Source organism: Phodopus roborovskii, unplaced genomic scaffold, assembly GCF_943737965.1.
Source record: "Phodopus roborovskii unplaced genomic scaffold, PHOROB, whole genome shotgun sequence".
Taxonomy (NCBI): Eukaryota; Metazoa; Chordata; class Mammalia; order Rodentia; family Cricetidae; genus Phodopus; species Phodopus roborovskii.
Genome location: NW_026126418.1, coordinates 23,131,095 through 23,150,225, shown reverse-complemented (window position 1 = coordinate 23,150,225; position 19,131 = coordinate 23,131,095). Strand labels below are relative to the sequence as shown.

Here is a 19,131-nt window from a genome sequence, read left to right as displayed (position 1 = left end):
AAAGCCTTCAGTAAATCCATTGAAGGCACCATCTCCCAGCCTCCCATGCCTGGTATCGATCTTTTTAAGTGCCGACTAATGAGTCCTATGGTAGTAGCAGATCTATGGTGTGTGTATCTGATGTGGTGCTCTCACACCACCGCCTCAGAGGAGCTAAACTTACAGAAAGAGAAGATCACTTGGGAGGGGTTTGGGGAGAATCAGCCCTTGCTGATGGCTACCTTGACCCTTTAAAATCCAGCCTCAATCTGTCTCCCTGAAGGCAACAGACCCCATTCCCTACTTTCCGTGACAAGTGCAGTAGTTTATGTGCAGGAGATTTTCCTTTCAGGTCGCTTCTAGGGCGAAGCCATATGCTTTTGTTCAGCACCTCTCTTGCTTGGGAGCTCCTGGCAGCAGCTTCTCTTGCCGCAAAGCATCCTTTTCCTCTCAGCTTTGGCAATTTAGGAAGAACTGATGCTCCCAGGGGAGGTGGATGAGGGGAGAGCTCCAGGAACAGGAACACATCCATCAGGAGTCCCTGCATCTCCCTTCTCTCCACTTCCACTCGCATTGCCATAACTCCCCTCCCCCAAGCACTTGTGATATGTGTAACGGGGGTGGGGGGGGGTAGTGGGGTGGGGGTGCGGGGCATTCACACTCCATTCCAAAGATGCATCAAAGCGCAGACTCCCATAAGCCAAACCCAGTGGCACCTGGCACCTGCCCCGATTCGCTGCAATTGGAAGCGGCCAGCTTGGGTACTAAATTATTAATTTATTTATTTCCCGCCGCGCCCCCCCCGCCCGCATCCCTACCCATAGAGCAGAAGCCAAGGTCTTGTTGCTTCCCCTCCCGCCCCCAACCTCCTCCCGCACCTCGCAGGAGTCTCGCACTTGTAACTGGCCATCGCCTCCCAGCCCCTGGCGGTCGCGACGCGCTCCCACTCGTGGCCAGGCTGGAGCGGCCGTGGGTCCCGGCGGCGGGGGAGGCGGGGAGGAGGTGGCGGGTGACAGATGTACTCCTCTGACAGCTCTCAGTATCAGCCCAGTGGCTCCCTGCCATTGGCTCAGTGCGATGGACCGGCAACGCCGCGCACTATAATAACACTCATGCCTGCCAGCAGCAGCGACTGCAAGTGCGGGCGCCCGGCGCGGGGGATGCTGTGGCCGCTGCTACTGTCGCGCAGGCGGCTCCCGTTGCCTGGCTGCGCCCTACAGCGCGGGCTTTGACCGCTCCCTCCGGGTCCCGCCCGGCCCGGCACGGTACGGCCCCCTCCTCTTGGCCGTATACCCCACCCCGCAGGGCTCTACATCCCAGCTCCGATCAGCAGGAGAACACTGCACTGGAGTCCGGGTGAGCGCGGCCGGCATGTGGAGGCGGCAGGGCGCGCACCGCAGCTAGGCATAGGAAACCCTTGTGCCCGCCGCCAGCGCACCGCCAGCCGCTCGCCCTGCCGAGATCCCCAGCCCACCCTTCCGGCCACGGCTGCGGCTGCGGGCGCGGGTGCGTGGAAGCGGCGGCTGCGGAGGAGAGGCGGCGGCTGCCCCATGGAGTGTTACTACATCGTCATCAGCTCCACGCATCTCAGCAACGGACACTTTCGCAACATCAAGGGAGTTTTCCGGGGACCTCTCAGCAAGAACGGGAACAAAACTCTGGTAATCTCTCTGTGTCTGTCTGTCTGTGTTTCCGTGTCTCCGTCCCTCATCTATCTCTCAACTAATTGGGCTTACCGAGAGAAGTGAGTTGACTGATGGGTTTGGGAGCTTTCTCGATTTTGATTTGCAAAGCATTCGTTTATTTCACTTATGTATCTGATGGGTGTGAGATGAGAATCGGGTGTAGGAAAAGAGAAGGAATGTTAGGAAAGCTTTAATGAAGCTTTCTGTCCACCACACTCCACATTGCTGACGATTTATCAGTCTCTTCTTATTTCAACAGGACCTTCTAAAAATAGAAAGGAACACCAACCCCAAGTGATCCCCTTGCACCTTTCATTTTAGGCACTTGAAGGTGATGATGGTGTGGGTGTCTCTGCTGGAATAGGGAGACATGTGACTGGTGGCTTAGGACAAGTGGCTGGATTGAGTGAGCATCTCTGAAAAAGCTCCATTCTTTCTTCTTGGCTCTTGGTTGAAGGACTGGCAGACAGCAAACTTCTCTTCTGAGAAGTTGTCTGTACTAAGATAAACAGAATGATCCCATTAGTCCATGCTGTCAACTTGTCACTGTATAGAGTTTAGGGATATAGGTGGAAGGTGATCACTGTATCACAATTACAGCCAGTAGGAAGCACGCTAGAAAACAAAACCCACACAGCTATTCTCACTGGATAGCACAGCTTGTCCTTCAGCATCCGGTAGGAAAAGCACTCTTGATTGGTGGAAGATGTGCCATGCCTAGCATTGACGGTTCAAGGGAATAGCTCCTATGTTCCCACCAAAATTCTGTCAGCCACAAAGCCTTCATATAGAACAAACTCTCGTGATCAAGTATATCTGGAGAACTCCACACTTCTCCAACGGAAAAGAGCAGGAGCTGAGGTCCCTTTAGTATGCAAGCTGAAGAGTTCAACTAGTTAGAGTGTAAAAGTGTATGATTTTCTGAAATCTGTGCCCACTGGCGAACTTCATTAGACTTCTCACAGAGCTCGCTTATCTGAAAAGATAGAATAGTTCAAGGACACAGTTCAAAAGCAAGTGTGGTTTTCTTAACATAATTCTCTTTATATATTTGAGCGTGTGTAAACATAAGCAAAAAATTGCCTAAGATGTGTTTCCGAGCCTGAAAAGTTCTCAATTGAAATCTTCAGTGAATTCAGACACAGGAAACACTTGATTCACTATTTCCTTGACTACCAAATTTTAGGTGATTTACACACAAAAACAGAGGCTTACTTTGATATCATTGTTGTTCGGGATGTTTTTATGTAGTTTTTATGTTGTTGTTGTTGCACAACAGGACATATGCTGGAAACTTCAGTGGTTGAGCATTAAAAGGTAGGCAAAGTCTAGAAGACATATTGAAAGTGTCTGGGATCGATTTAGAAGGTTTGACTAAAATATTAAAGAGAAAAACCATTTCTTCAACACATTTGGCTTTATTCATTTAACCAAGTTTAATTTGAGGACAAGCAAAGGGAGAGGGATACATCCAATCTGTAGATGCTAAGGCACTCAAGAGTTCACAGGAAAATGAGCAGTTATTTGAGAAAGCTGAACTTATTCCAATCACATCATTGTGCCTCTTCAGTCTTCTTGTGCTTTCCAAAGACTCGGGTAGCTTGGGATGATTTCTTTGCTGTGTATTTGACATTAATGAGCTCTTCATCACTTATGTTGACAAAGGGCAGGTTAAATGTGAATTTTGTCTGTGTAAACCGCATGATTAAAACGGGCACATTAAATGCTACCACCTAAATAAGACGAATAAGTCAAAATACTTGTGTCAGAAACAACAAACAGGGAGATGCTTCCTGAAATAAAGTTCATGTTTCTTATAACTGTAATATAGGGTGAATTTTGAAGGGGTGAAAATGATAGTCCTCCAGACTTTTATAAGATTTCCTGTCTGTATTGGCTGTTTGTAAGCTTTATGCCGACTTAAATTCAGTGTATGTTCACATTAGTATTCAACTCCATTTAAAGCTATTTTCTTATAGGAATGTATGTATATGTGTTCTAAGTGCTTTTTTGATGAGTTCTGCCATTGGGAAAAATGAGACATGTGCCTGTCCTTAACTATAATACCAGAGTCCAGATATATTTGATGAAGGAATTATATTAATTAATAAAGACTAGTTCATACTTATATAATACTATATTTTTTCAGATAAAAACAGATAATTTGACCTGATGTTTGAAACCACCAACTTTAATATGGACATACACTGTGTGATGAAAAATTTTGAGTTAAAGTTTACTAATATCAGGTAGTTTTAATTCTTAGTTTTTATGTTAATATGTTGTGTGTGTAAAATATATACAATATTTTAAATCTACATTCATATAGTAATATTCAGAAATAGTTATACTATTTTATATTTGAATTTTGCCTCTAAGATAAATGAATTTGAATGATATCTGTGTAAGTATCTGCTTATTTTTATTTCCTAAGGGGATAAAACATAGACACCCACAGAAAAACAATTTGATTTCCCCCAAAAGATTGAGCTATTTTGAATTAATAACTGGTTAATGAGTGGTTTTTTCTTAATTTCTTCAAGGTTCAGATTAAATAAAAGCCATTGTATAACATTAAAATAATTCTGAAGATAAATTTACTCTGTAGGATTTTTTAATATGGAGTGTTATCATTAAGAAAAGTTACTTGCAATGTGTCTAGTTTATTCAGATTTCAGTGTCATTGTTTAATTGCTTCTGTCCTAAATACAAGAATTCATTTACACAAATGAATTAAATAGCAAATATGGGGAGAAGGCCAATCAATAAATTAGCTTATTTTCTTCCTAAATCTGGACCTTCCTCTATCAAAAATGGCATCTGTCTTATAGAACTAAGATCTTGGTGAGAAGTTGTGGTTGTTCATGTATCTACACATATAGTTTTTAAATGCACTGTAATTCCAGAATTCATCAGTTTTGAACTTACTGATGAACTTTCTCAACTTAACAGTTGTAATAAACATAAAACCCTTAATTTTTGTCGTTTCTTAAAAACAGTGTAGTAAAGCAGTTTACTTGTTTTTGTGTCCATTACAAATTGCATCATTTCTCAACATAGCATAATTTCATGGACTAAGAAAATAATCTTTTATTAATGACACAGATTACTGGAAATAAAATACAGAACTTAATGTTCTTAAATAAATATTAAGATCTATATAATCTATTTTAAACTTTAATTACATGAACAACTACTTTTTAAATAAAAATATTTATGAATAGATTTCTGCAGTTTATCCACAGAAATTATTTGAACTACCTTTATATTTTCAATGTTTTAATGTGTAACTAATAATGTGAAATATATTCATATGGAATTTTAGTGCAAAATACAGGTTTTGATTTAGAAACTTTAGATGCCATTGTTAGTTTGCACTGTATCTGTTGGTTGCTTAGAATGTTCATGTCTCACTTAATATTTTAATATCATAGAATTAAAGAACCAAAAATGAGTCAACAATGGTGGCAGATCACACATGGAGTTACTATTATGGTGAAGATTTTATGACATATTGTAAATCATAAAATTTAAAAAGACCAGTATAATAATATGAGTCAGAGATAGTATTGCCTCAGGTTTAGTTGAAACAATTTTACTTTTCTTCTTGTCTTCAAGTACAGATATGTAATACTAAATTTTCAAAAACCGAATTTAGATGTACTTTCCTTCTTGTCCTCAAATGGGCAAATAGCCCTAACTTTTCATCAATGTCTTAGTTCTGTAGGACAATCAACACTGTAGATATAGAGTCCCAGGTTCAGTAAGAACTTAATTTATTGATTAGTCTTCCATGAAGTTGCTATTTAATTTATTCAGCTTCAGTGAGAAGCTTCAGCTGCATTGGGCTTGCTGCATTGGGCTTTTGGAAGTACCAATAATTCTGTGGATCACTAGGCAAATATTTCTGTTCAACACACTTGATCATTTGACTTCAACTTTAATGTTGTCCATTCCTTTGACATGTCTGCAAGTTTATTGTCACTGGGGATTTTCCCCATGTATATTCATTTTAAAACATTTTTAAAAATTATTTTTGTGTGTATAGTAGAAGAGACAGAAGTTAGATTGACCTTGACATATACTATGTCTTTTGTCTTGTCATTAAATATAATTTACTTTTCATGAAATTTCTTTACATTCTTCTGTCTTCTAGAAAATATTGTTTTAAAGTTTATTTGACTCACTGAACTATTTTGGGGATTACCATAAGGCTTTAAGGCTGAAGAGATTGATTGCTGAGTAGATGATATTAAACAAAGATCATTTGTAGATTACAATCACAAATGACTTAGGGTAAGGTTAGAATCAGGTGGAATATGCTCCTATGATCAATAACTACATAATGTTCTGAGAAACTTTTCGACTCATGCATTCAGCATGCCTGAGACAATTGGGTCTCAGTTTTCTGAACTAAATGTGTCATTCAGTATTTGGTGTTATTTTAGTAAGTTTATAGTATTTACATCTTTAAACATATTATTCAACTGAGAAAAGTTACTGATAATTGAAAGGTTATTATTATGACTTAAAAGTGAATATATCATTGAAAAAAAGAGTATCTTCATACTTTTGGTCATTAGTTACTTAGAACCTCAGAAGTGAACTAACATTGTGTTGTGATATTGATGTTGGCAATGTAATTTTATTAAAAAGTAGAGGAGGACCTAGTCCAGAAATTTTATTGCTTTTTATTTGGAGACATTTCCAAATTGTAGATTATGTTTTAAAATGTGCAGTGTTTCAAAATATTTGTGTTTCATTATTGTTTGAAAATAACATGCACCCCAGTTGTAAAGCTGAGGAATGAGTATTGAACTGAACCAAACTCTCTTATTGTGGATGCCAGTTGGGAGATGTGAACAGTCCATGGGCCCTCCAACAGTGGAACCAATATTTATCCCTAGTACCCAAATCAACTTCAGGAGCTCAGTCCCTATGGAGGAATACTATTTCAGCCCAGATACATGGAGGAGGGCCTAGGCCCTCCCCCAAATGATTGACAGAATTTTATGATTTCTCCCATGGAAGGCCTCACCATCCTTGAGGAGAGGGTGGGTGGTGGGTTGAGGTTGTTGGTAGGGGGCATGAGAGGATGGGAGAGAGAGGAAAGGGTGGATTGATATATAAAATGATTGTTTCTAAATAATAATAATAATAAAGCCAAAAATATTAATAAAACTGAATAAAGACAAAACAATAAGATAGAATTTATAGAGCAAAATAAAGAAAGAAAATAACATGTTTTCCAGTTTAACTCTTTCTACTGCTTTTTAGTTTCCTTGTTTTTTGTTTTAGTTTTTGTTTTTCCAAAACAGAATTTCTCTGTGTAGTTCTCATTGTCTAGGAACTTGATCTATAGACAAGTCTGGCCTTGAACTCAGGAATCTGCCTGCCCCTAACTCCCAGCTGTGGGGATTAAAAGGTATACACTACCAGGTCAGGCAATTTACAATACTTTTGTTGCTGGAGAGAGTTTCTACTTTTTAATATTACCTTCTCAAATAATGACAACATTTAGCTATATCAATACTTACTATAAAAATATCAAAATTTCACATGAAGAGAAAAAAATCACTTTTCTATGTGCACCATTCATTGGACCAACTATTAAGAGGTTAATAATCTTAATATCACTTGTAGAACATTCATTGTGTTCCCTTACTTCATTTGGTTTGTGTTGCTTGAATTAGTTGACAGCATTATTCATATCAGATAGTTTGAAACACTGACATAATAAAGAAGCATATAAAAAAGAGAGGTTGATACATTTTGCATTTAAAACCACAAATTTTATCTGAGAAAATAGCTCAGTGGTATATAATACATTTACCATCCATGAAAGGTTGGACTCAATTTCCAACTTCAAATATGAAGAAAAATAAAAATAGAAAATTTTCATTTTGACTCAGTACTTTGGACAATTTCTTTTTGTTTCCAGTCTTTTCAAAGAGAATTTACTCTGGAGAGGATGTGGCTAAAAGAGTACACCCCTCCATTGCTGGTGGGAGTGCAAACTCGTAAAGCCACTTTGGAAATCAGTATGGCAGTTCCTCAGGAAAATGGGAATCAGGCTACCACAAGATCCAGTAATTCCATATATATCCAAAAGATATACTTTTATACAACAAGAACATCTGCTTAGCTGTGTTCATAATAGCATTATTTGTAATAGTAAGAACCTGGAAGTAACCTAAATGCCCCTCAACTGAAGAATGGGTGGAGAAAATGTGGAACATTTACACAATGGAATACTAAAACACAATAGAATCTTGAAATTTGCAGGAAAATGGATGGAAATAGAATTTCTTAATTCTCAAACATAATTTATACATGCCATACTTATTTTATGTAGGTAGAAGACAGTTTATGTAGGTAGAAGACAGTTTATTAATAGTCTTATGGAAAGAAAAAATTGTATAAAATTGCATTTTAAAGTAATGCTGATTGTGCTCCAACTTTGCTATAGTTTGTTTTTTGTGACCTTTGGAAAGAGCTGGTACTATTGAAGGGAAATGCTGTGCACTGGGGAGTTTGATAATTCCCTTCAGAGAATATAACAATTATAATCTGTGGTATACTGTAACCTAAATTTAGGAAGGGATTATGTTTCTGTCTATCACATTTTATGTTGCCAACCACAAGGAATATAATTAAAGTATAATTTTGCTAGATTTTCTTTCTGAAAATTCTATCTTGAAATCATTTGATCTCTTTCTTTCCTTTCAGAGGGAGCCTTGTATGCAAGCAAAAATCACACTTTATAATGTATTTCTTATGGTGTTTGTAACTGGCAAGGTTTCATTAGTTTTTATAAATGTGTTGTTTTATACTTTCGAGCACAATGTAAGATGAAGTGGGGTAATAAATAATTTAAACTCAATCTTAGTTGTTAAACTAAATTCCATTATTTGATGTACTATTCTGAACTGTTTAATAATGGCTTGGCATCGTTGAAAAAAAGCTACATACTTTCCTCAATGCAAACACCTTTTATACACCAAATGTTTATGGTATTAAAGCTGAGCTTCAATTACTAGCAGTCATAGAAAATGAGATATGTAGGATTCAATGTACAGTAGCCACTTATCAACCAAATGCTAATTGTATTGCAGTAATGAATTTTGTAAATGGAGTTTAACATCTAATCTATTAACTCATGGTTTAAAAGACATTGGTTTATCCTATAGAGCTGGCCTCATACAGTTTGTTGATAGTCTCTCAGACAAAACAGTGAGGTTTCTTATAAGAGAAGAAATTGTACTTTATGACTGCTGCATTAGTTCCTGCCAAAGACTTTCACATTTCTAAATGACCATTCACTGGAACTGCAGAACCACAGAAATATTAAGTGTATATTTACACATGCCCTCCCTACACACAAAGCAGTCTACCATTTCTATGAATTAAATTATTTGAACAACTCTAACATAAAACATAGCTCAAAGCATCTTTTAAAATAATTTTTAATTTAAATTTGAAACAAGCTTGTTTTACATGTCAATCGCAGTTTCCCCACTCTCCTGTTCCTCCTCCAACCCCTATCCCATCCCCTTTTAGTTCCTCAGTGAGGGTGAGTCCTTATATGGGGTATATTCAAAGTCTGTCATATCACTTGGAGCAGGGCCTAGTCCCCTCCCACCCCCATGTGTCTAGGCTGAGAGAAAATCCTTCTTTATGGAATGGGCTCCAAAAGTCCATTTGTATAGTAGGGATAAATACTGACCTATTACCAGAGGCCCCATAGGCTTCCCAGTCCTCCCACATTCAAGGGGCCTGAGTTGGTTCTATGCTTGTTTCCCAGCTATCAGACTTGAGGCCATGAGCTCCTCCTGGTCTTGACCCCTTGCTCATCACTCCTCCTGTCTGCAACTGGATTCCATGAGTTTGTCTCAGTGTTTAGCTGTGGGTTTCTGATTCTGCTTCCATCAGTTACTGGATGAAGGCTCTAAGATGGCATATAAGGTAGTCATATTTTCATTATCAGGGAAGGGCAGTTAATATAGCTTCTTCACTATTGCTTAGATCCTTATTTGGGGTCATCTTTGTAGATCTCTGGACATTTCCCTAGTGCCTGATTACTCTTAAAACCTATAATGGCTTCCTCTATTATTGTACCTTTTTATTGTAGTTTTTTTCAATAAGGCCACTAAAGGATGAAAACACAGATTCTGGTTGGATCCAGCAGGAAATAAGTGAGTGGATATTAACTCTAGAGGTTTAATGTAGAGTTTATTGTGACTCTTCCTGTTATTTATAAACAAATTTATGATAATCGTTTTAAATACTACAACATACCCTGTGTATTCATCCTTCTTTGTTGTAACCCAAGAAACAATTAATGACATAGACATTTATTGTAGTAAAATATTAATGTTAACTCTAAATGAAAGAAAATATATACTTAGTTTCAAAAGTACATAGTACTTTGGTAGCATTTTTAAACATTTTTTAAATGGAAATGTTTGAAATAAAGGATTTACATTTTATAAAATATTCTTCATGAAAACATACAGACCCATGATCATGGGCAGTAGCCTAAAAGTTACCAGGAATACAATTGTAGTGGAAGAATGCTGGTAGATCATATTTGTGTTAACTTGGTAAGCTATGTATTGTGAGACCCATGAATACTCAAGAAAAAAAAACAATCTCTGGATTTTTTTCTGAGATTACAAGCCATTGGTGATTATCTTAGTCTTTTTTCTCACAGAAGGCAAATAAAAAATGACTAGGAGGAAGCTGAAGTTTATGATGTCAAGTGTATGGAATTGCTGGGTAATAAAAACAATGTTTATTTTTTTCATCTGTGGTAAGATATGAGGAGTGGTCTGGAGTGGTCTTGATCATCTTAAAATACAGTGTGTCTATTGAATGAAGCATTTAATGTGAGCCTAACTTGTAGACCCAGAAAAACATCTAGGCAACAGTTTTTGCAACACCAGTTTTGAGTCTCTGATAAGAAAAGGAATGGATGGTCACAGAGAGACGAGTGAGAAGACAAGGTGATCAGAGTCCAGGCATTCAGAGAAGGATGAGGTGATTTCAAGGTAAGCTCTTTTAGAAATGAGAGAGGTGAGGGATAGGTGGAAATTATCAGGGTAGAATGATGAAAATATTTGACCCACATTATTGCATTTGTAGATGATTTTAAGAGATAAAAGTTTACCTGTTGAGACAAAGCCAGGAGTCTGATGTTTTCCATATAGACTTTGGTTGAAATAAAACCCAAAGTGCAAGCTGAGTGGAAAATGTGAACCTTTTGAGACATATTGAATGATAGATATTAATGATATAAAGAGCACAGGCCAAGAGTTCATGGCTTAGATACAGGGTAAAGACTAGGAAATGAGGGGAAATTGAGCAATTCTAGGTTTGCTTGTTTTTTTGTTCCTTTGTTTCTTTCTTTCACCTTTTAAAAATATATCTTGTAACTAAAATATAATTATATCTCTTTCTTCATTCTCTTTCCTCCTTCTAACTACTCCCATGCCACCCAATTTCCCTTTAAATTTATGACCTCTTTTCTCAATTATTATTGATCTATATCCATACACAAATATATAAATCCAACAGTTGTGTCTGTTATTGATGTTTGTGTACATATTATCAGGTCTGATGACAATACTGGAAAACCAATCAGAGAGCTTGTCTCTAGGTACTAATTCCTATATTTATTTGTCTAGCGGTAGGACCCTATGAAATTTGCTCCTATATTAGCCTTTTCTATTGATGTCATTGTTCAGGTCTTCCTTAAGCTGTCATTTCTAGGAGACATAGTCTTATATCAGACTGCCTGTTCCTCTGGCTCTTAATATCTTTCTGTCACCTTTTCCTCAGTGTTCTCTGAGGAATCTTTTAGAGATTTTAGACAGCTGTTCGTTACCACCTACATGTGTGTGCCACTACTTTACCTTTATGTATATTCTGGAACAGTATTTATTGTTGTGGTTCATAGGCATCACAGTTTGATAGGTTTTCTTCTCTGTTTGGCAGCTTGCATAGTATTTTCCTGCACAGTGAAAGGTAGATCACAAGAAGGACGCTTTTATGTTTTATCCAGCTCCAATCATTTTAGTCTGTTGTTTTCATTGTGAGATGTCTTTAGCGTGAAGGGCTTACTTTCAACCTCAAAGATGCAATCAAAGAAAATGGCAATAGCCTATATTGTTTTAAAGTCAGTGGGACCACCCTGACCAACAACTTGATCAGTGATTTCTCAATCCTGGTACTGCCTTTTTTGCTATATGTATGCCTATACACACACTTACAGTAGATATCTTACATAACATAAAATGACATAGTTCCTTGAGGCTGTATTAAATAGCTTTGGTTTCACATGTCCTTCTTTTCTCATTCTTCTTCTGCTTCTGAACTGACCTCAAGCCCCCTTGCTTATAAAAGCTCCCATTTCACATCCTGTAGATTTCTTGTGGTGGTGATTATCATTGAACATATAGGTTGGGCTAAGCTTTTAGTATTTGTATGCTCACATAGTAGAAAGTGGAGAAGAATGCACTCTAGTCGTGAGGGCTTCATGGCTGTAACCATTAACTCTAAAACAGTAGAACTTCTAATTGGAAACAAATATCTAGTTGATAATACACATCTATATTGCATACTAGTGATTCTCAGGCAAGAAATCTAAAAACTTGGAATTACACAATAGAGAATCATCAGAAAATATTTGGTATTACGAGCTTGCCCATGTACTTTACAGTTTATGAAAATTTGGAGGTTGTGGACAATAACTTGCTAGGAAGTATTTTAAAGATAACAAATAAGCCCTGAGCAGGTTTTGCATGTGGGGTTTCTCTTATCTGTCAGAGGAGTGAAGAGATTAAGCATGAAGCTTCCCTTTGTTCAGTGAAAATGTCTCAGCTGTCATAATTGAGGAAGTGACATTGGCTGGTCTGTGAGTCATCTTCATAATTAGCAAATCACCTTGTTATTCATGACAGTTATTATCTGAATACGGTGTGTCCATGATAGAGAAGATGGTGAATTTTACTCCAGAATTATTTTCTTGCATTCTCTTTGGTGTGCCTAAAATGCTTACAAACTTATGCAATAGTTGAAAATATTTCATCACCACAACATGTCCCAAACTCATGTCCTAGATTTGTATCTATGTAAGTGGACAATGACTATACCGCTCATAACCAAATCCCATGTGCCAATCAACTGTGTAGCCAGGCAGCATTTTAGCCAGAATTTCTGTCTTATAAGAAATATGTAGCTATATTTTAATATTGTCTAGATTGCTCCTATTGACTAATGATTCTTATTTTTTTTTACATTTTTCTATAGTTACAGCTTAGCTATAACTTCAGCCAACTTATCTACATCCTAAAGTCAAATAAAGAGTAAGAGGGACTTTATAACAAGGTACATCCATCTTTCTCCAAGCATTTCTCAATGTCTTCTCTTTAATGTCCATACTTAAATCCACATTAAGACAATTTCTTAATATCCCCAAATCTGTTTAAAAACATTAAGAATGAGAAAAGCTGATTGTTCTTTTATTATTCAACAATTCTCTTCCAATACTGTTGCACTGCATCTCTTTACCAGAATTTCTCTGGAAAATAGACTAAGTACAGGGAAGGTTGGAAATAACATTTAACTGACAGATTGTTAATCTGGGTAACATCCATGCTATGTTAGCAAGAAAAAGTAATTAGTCAGACAAAAGAAGTCTACCATGACCAGTAGAGCCTTGTAGATTGTCAAGTTTTACTCACATTTCTTACTGCTTCACCACCAATGATACTACTTCTTACTTTTTAATGTTTTATTTGTGTGTGTGTGTGTTAGACACACACATGGGGGGAGGGTGTGTGAAGCATTTTTTTTTTATGATGGCAACTTTCGAGTCAGTTCTTATTTTCTATAGTCTGGGTCCTGGGTCTTAAACCCAGGTCATCAGGCCTGACAGCACATGCCTTCATCTGATGGACAATATCAAATCCCTGCATTGTCATTTCTGAAACAAATAGTAATATCTATTTAGACAATTGGATTGTGAATACAATTATTTGAAGGACATTTGAAATTTTGCACTAGGTTGACACATAAGCTCTTGATAAATGGTAGGAGCTATAGATGGCTGTGATACTTTCTTCATTAGAATCTCATTTACCTTATTCAATTATTTAGTCATTTTGTATTCAACTGTATCAATGTTTTACTTTTCAAAGGTAATGTGCTGTGTTGCTAGCTGAATATACCTTTTATTTATGGCACTGATCTAAAAGAAAAAACCACTTATCTTTGATAATTTTAACGGCTGAGTTAATCATGTGGTAGTCAAGTTAGTAGCTGGTATGCTATCTATTGAGGACCTTTCCAGATCAAATGGAATTTCTCAGGTATCCTTCATCTGGACTATCCTTTTCCTTATCATATTTTGAAGCTTGGACTTTAACTACCTAATCATCTCCTAAAGCACCACTTCCCCACACCATCACATGGGTGTTAGGATGTCAGCACACATACTTTGGTTGTCATGAACATTTATGCTAAACCCAGTTATTTCATGGAACTCCTTACATCTGCATATGTGAAGAATGCAAAGAACATCTCCTTTTACATGAATTTCCCCTTAAATATTTTGGAGATAAATAAACCTGCTAGGATACCTTCAGATATTAGTCATTTTTTTTTTAATTTACAAAGTTTATGGAACCACTCAAAACTAGTTCATAGGAAAGCTTGGGGTTCTTTTGCTGTCACCAATGGTTTCTATATATGTTGTAGAAAAATATTCATTGTCTTCTGTCACTACATTCCTGATAATGCAAAATTAATATTTACACTAGGGGGCGGCATAACATTTCTTCTTCACATTACAAACTCTTAACTATTCCCAAATTAATGAATTAATAAATTTATCAAATATAATTATAATAGCTTTGTTAGTTAAAAATTATTCTAAAATTTCATTATAAAATGTGGGAAATGTGTGATGTGTTTATTTCATATTTTATTGGTGCTTCACTCACATTAATTTGTGATAATTCTTAGTCACATGGATTACATGTAATAAAATCATGATATCATGGAGTATGTGTCAGAAGGCTCTTGACAGACTGTCATTCTTAGCTTTGAAGGTGTTCATTTTTCCTTTGAACTTAGTGTTTGTAGGTTCTTGTCAGTATTTTCAATATAGAAGTTTTATGATCTTAAATGGCAATTTAATTTAATTTAATTTCTTCACTAAATTCAATTGAAATTTGTATGGGCTGCACAGTTAGTTGTAGTTAAAGAGTATTGTATTGACTATCATAGGTTGAAAGAAAAACAGCTGAATTACTAGCAAACATGTGAAATTATGAAATCTCATCCTTTTTGTACTACCATTCCCTATATTTTTCATGGGAAGCTACAGAATCAGAAGAGGTTTCTTTTATTATTTTCAGTTTCATTAATTTTTATGTATTATTACATCTTTATTCTTTGATCAAGAAAATGGTATAGGAAATATATTTGTGAGCAAGTGGTTAAGTTTTGTTAGCATTTACCACGTGTCCCCATAACAAAAGGAATTAACATTTCTTGGAAGAAAGGGGATGTATTTTTACTGCTAATCACTGTGTAATTATTGATTCAATATAAAAGACACATTTTATAGATCACTACTTAGAAAAATGGATATTATAGTGCCCATTGTCATCAAAGCACCCAGAAGACTAGTTTGCAGGTATGCTGACAGCAAGAACATCTCAGAAATATACATTGCACTGATCTGATGAGCAATGTGGGATTTTTATGAAATGGCAAGTGAAGTAAATAGTAATGACACTTCAAAACAAATTTATCATCTTTGCTACAATGCCTAACATAATTTAGTAGCATAAGAAAATATGAGAATGTCATTTATTTGTGGTATATAATCACTAATTAAAATACTGTATTAATAGCCTGATTCATATATGCTTTATAAGTTACTGATGATTTTGTAGACAGTCTTCTTTAGTCTCAGTATTCTAAATAAAACATGGACAGTAAAAAAGAGAGAGAGGCTCCAGGAAAGATAGACTGAAGTATGTACACTCTGAGAAATTAATTTTTATCCTTTTCTTTTTATTCTCTCCTCCATTTTAGATGCTAACCCCTTCCTCCCATTCTTGCTTTCCTCTTACAACTACCTCATAATAGTGGAAGGTACTATTTCTTTGTCAATTTTTAAGTTACCATTTTTCTCAAGAAATCCATAGAATTCTAGAAACCTTGGGCAAATACAGTGTTCAAAGCATTTGCCTCTAAAAAAGAAAAACATAAGTCCTTATTTTCCATCTAGTCACTTGATATGCTTGTAAGATATGAGTTGTCTGAATTAATCAAGTAGACAAAGCTGATGAATGGACTTGATCCTAGAAATTTAAATGAAGATGGATGAGGGCAGAAGAAGAATGAGGAAAACATTATCAGAGGGATTGAGGTAGGAGAAAGGAAAACCATATTTAAGAGGACTGGATGCACTTAAATAACAGGGTGATGGCATGTTAAGTTTACCTAGAACTGCCACACACCGCAAAGCTCCCCTATTTTATGCTCTAGTCCTGAATGTTTGCTAATGATTATTTTCTTAAGTCACACAATTATTCTCATTTGAATGATAACTTACATAGTTACCTGCTAATTACAAAACATCTACAATGACACGAAACCATTCTCTATACTGCTCAAAATTCATTCTTTTGGGTTTCATATAAGAGACCATCTCTAGCATGTCTTCAACATATTTGGTATTTTGTCAGCAACTTCAAGATCTGCAATAGGTAATAGATGTTGAATATATTACCTCTGTCCTCTCTTTCTGGCAATCTAAGTTGAGCCACATGACATAGAAGGTATAAACAAAGACAGAACAAGATGGCATGATTACTTAAAGATATTCTGAGAAAATTTCAGAAGGACAGGGAGGAAAAGGAGGTCACAGAGATTATCTTCTCACCAACAAAAGCTATGCCAATTTGAGCTAGCCAGTGGTAGAATTTTGTTCAAGGAAACTATATGTTTCTTAACAAATCTGGTAAAATGAGGTCATATTTGAATCTTCCAATTGTATGATAACTTTCAAAACGTTTATTTTATGTTTTATCTGATGAATTTTGGTTTGTTTTTTAACTGAAAAAATCTGGATAAGGTAGGATAAATATTCAACATTTTCCAATAGTTTGTGGGTGTTATGTAGAGTTTTCATAATATTTCATATATTGTTTGATTTTTATCTTTCTTTGCTTTTTTTTCTATAATAAAAGTGGGTAAGGCTTTAGAAACACAGAGATTTTAGTTTGAAATTTTAGCTACGTTATTGAAATCCATTATCTGCCGTTGTTTCTTGTTCTTTCTTCATAATTAACAATAACTGTAAATGGTTAATATTCTGAAGTAGAATAATGATTTTAGGCATATTTAATAAAATATATGTAATTATTACTGAAATGTTCTATTATGAATGGGAAAGTTAAGTAATAGCATTGTTTAAAAGAAAAAAAGACAAGTTCCTATTTTTAGGTTCAGTACATCAAGACTGTCAATTTTAAATAATTTTTTTTGGAGATTCTGATATGGTTGAATCAATTTCCTCTTCTCTTTCATTCATCCAAACCCATTTCCCTTCCATGCTCTCTTTCAAAACTATGGTCTCTTTTTCAGTATATATGTATGTATATATGTACACACACACACACACACACACACATATGTATACACACACATACACATACACACGCACACATACAGTCTGCTCAGTCTGTATAATGGTATTTGTGCAAATGTTTTCAGAGCTGACCATTTGGTATTGGATAACCAATTGTTGTACTCTTCCCTGGAGACGACTATTTCTCTGGTTCTCAAGATTCCTTGGTTACCAGAAGGATGGTGTGTAGGACTGCAGGGCTTTCCCTTATTCATGGTAGCATGATTATTGTTGTCCTTGTTTAGCTGAGGGTTAGTCTGTCTTGTTGGTAAAACTTTATAAGTATAGGTTTCAACATTACTAAAAGACACACTCCTTGTATTTCTGGCTCATACAATATTGATGCCCCCTATCCCCAAAAGATCATTGAGCCATAGGTTCATGAATTGTGTTGTAAATGTACTCTGTAGGACTAAGCTCTAAAGGGCTGCATTTTGATTAGTTGTACATTTCTATAGGGGTCTCTCTATATTTCAAAGAGAAGTTCCCTTGATAAGGGGTGAGAACTACACTTATCACTATGCATGAAATCAAATAAGAATGTTGTTTGGGATTATGCTGGCTTGCTAAGGTGGCAATTGGCTTATGTCTACAGAAAAAAAAATGTTAGCTGGGCAGTGGTGGTGCATGCGTTTAATCCAGCACTTCGGAGGCAGAAGCAGGTATATCTCTGAGTTGAAGGTTAGCCTGGTACGCAAAGTGAGTGCCAGGAAAGCCTCCAAAGCTACCCAGAGATATCCTGTCTAGAAAAAGAAAAGAAATGGAAAATGTTATCTGAAACAGTACTTGTGATTTTGACTTCCCAAAACACATGATATACATTTTCACACAAAGCACAAGAAACCAAATAGTATAGGAGATTATAGGGTTAAGGAAACCACCAAAGTAAACTTATGACAGAAAATTGATTGGGAAAAAAGGGGGGCATGATAGCCTGGTAGTAGACACTTAGTTTATTCTATGCCTTTCTGATAAATGTTCTGATCAAACCTAGATGGTTACCATTATCAACCAGGTGTTAGAATATGGAAGCTGTACCTCACTACTGAAAGAGTTTTCATACTTGGGGATAAAGTACAGGAATCTAATTTTCTCAGATCCACCAGGTGACTCCTACTTCCCAGGGATAATATTCATCTGGCTTGGTTTCCATGGACTCACAATGCATATACTATGGAGGCAGCAGAAATAAGGTTTTTTATTGTTACTTTAAAAACAAGGAAATCAGAAAATGTTTAGTTACAGTAAAAGACAGTTTTAAATGTGAGGGTCTAATAATCACAGAAAGGACAAAAATGCAAGATTTCCCTTTCAAAGAAGAAAAAAATTAGTTGTAAGTACAGCCTTCCCAGGAAAATTCAGCTAACTCTGTCAATTTCCTTTCAAAAATTTTTGAGTATTGTCATTTGTATAGAAATTTGATGTGTCAGATCTTATATTATTTCTTATGTATTGATTTAGTTTATATCAACTGTATTATTAAGAGAATAAAACTTAAAAAAAGCATCATGACATTTAAAAGTAACAAATATATAGAAGTGAATAGTTTTGTAAATTGTAACTGTAGCTTTTTAATTTTTTTTATGAAAAGCATACCAAAAGGTTAGTCACTGAAAGCATGAATTTATAAACAAAATTGGCAAAACAAATATCTTGCAATTATAGTCTTGCAAATAGAGCACTTTCATACTTCTGTTTCCTCTTGAGATTCAAAATTTCCCATTGGTACTCATGTTATTGCTTGCCTAAGTGGAGCCATTT

General features: G+C 36.1%; 1 protein-coding gene across 1 annotated transcript in view; it reads left to right on the top strand.

Moving 5' to 3' along the window:
* The first annotated feature begins 1,404 nt into the window (after positions 1-1,404).
* Positions 1,405-19,131, top strand: part of Znf804a (zinc finger protein 804A) — a 184,949-nt gene continuing 167,222 nt past the window's right edge. Inside the window, exon 1 of the mRNA XM_051184375.1 lies at positions 1,405-1,640. Within this exon, the coding sequence (XP_051040332.1) occupies positions 1,530-1,640 (111 nt within the window). The 5' untranslated portion in view covers positions 1,405-1,529. The remainder of the gene's footprint in view (positions 1,641-19,131) is intronic.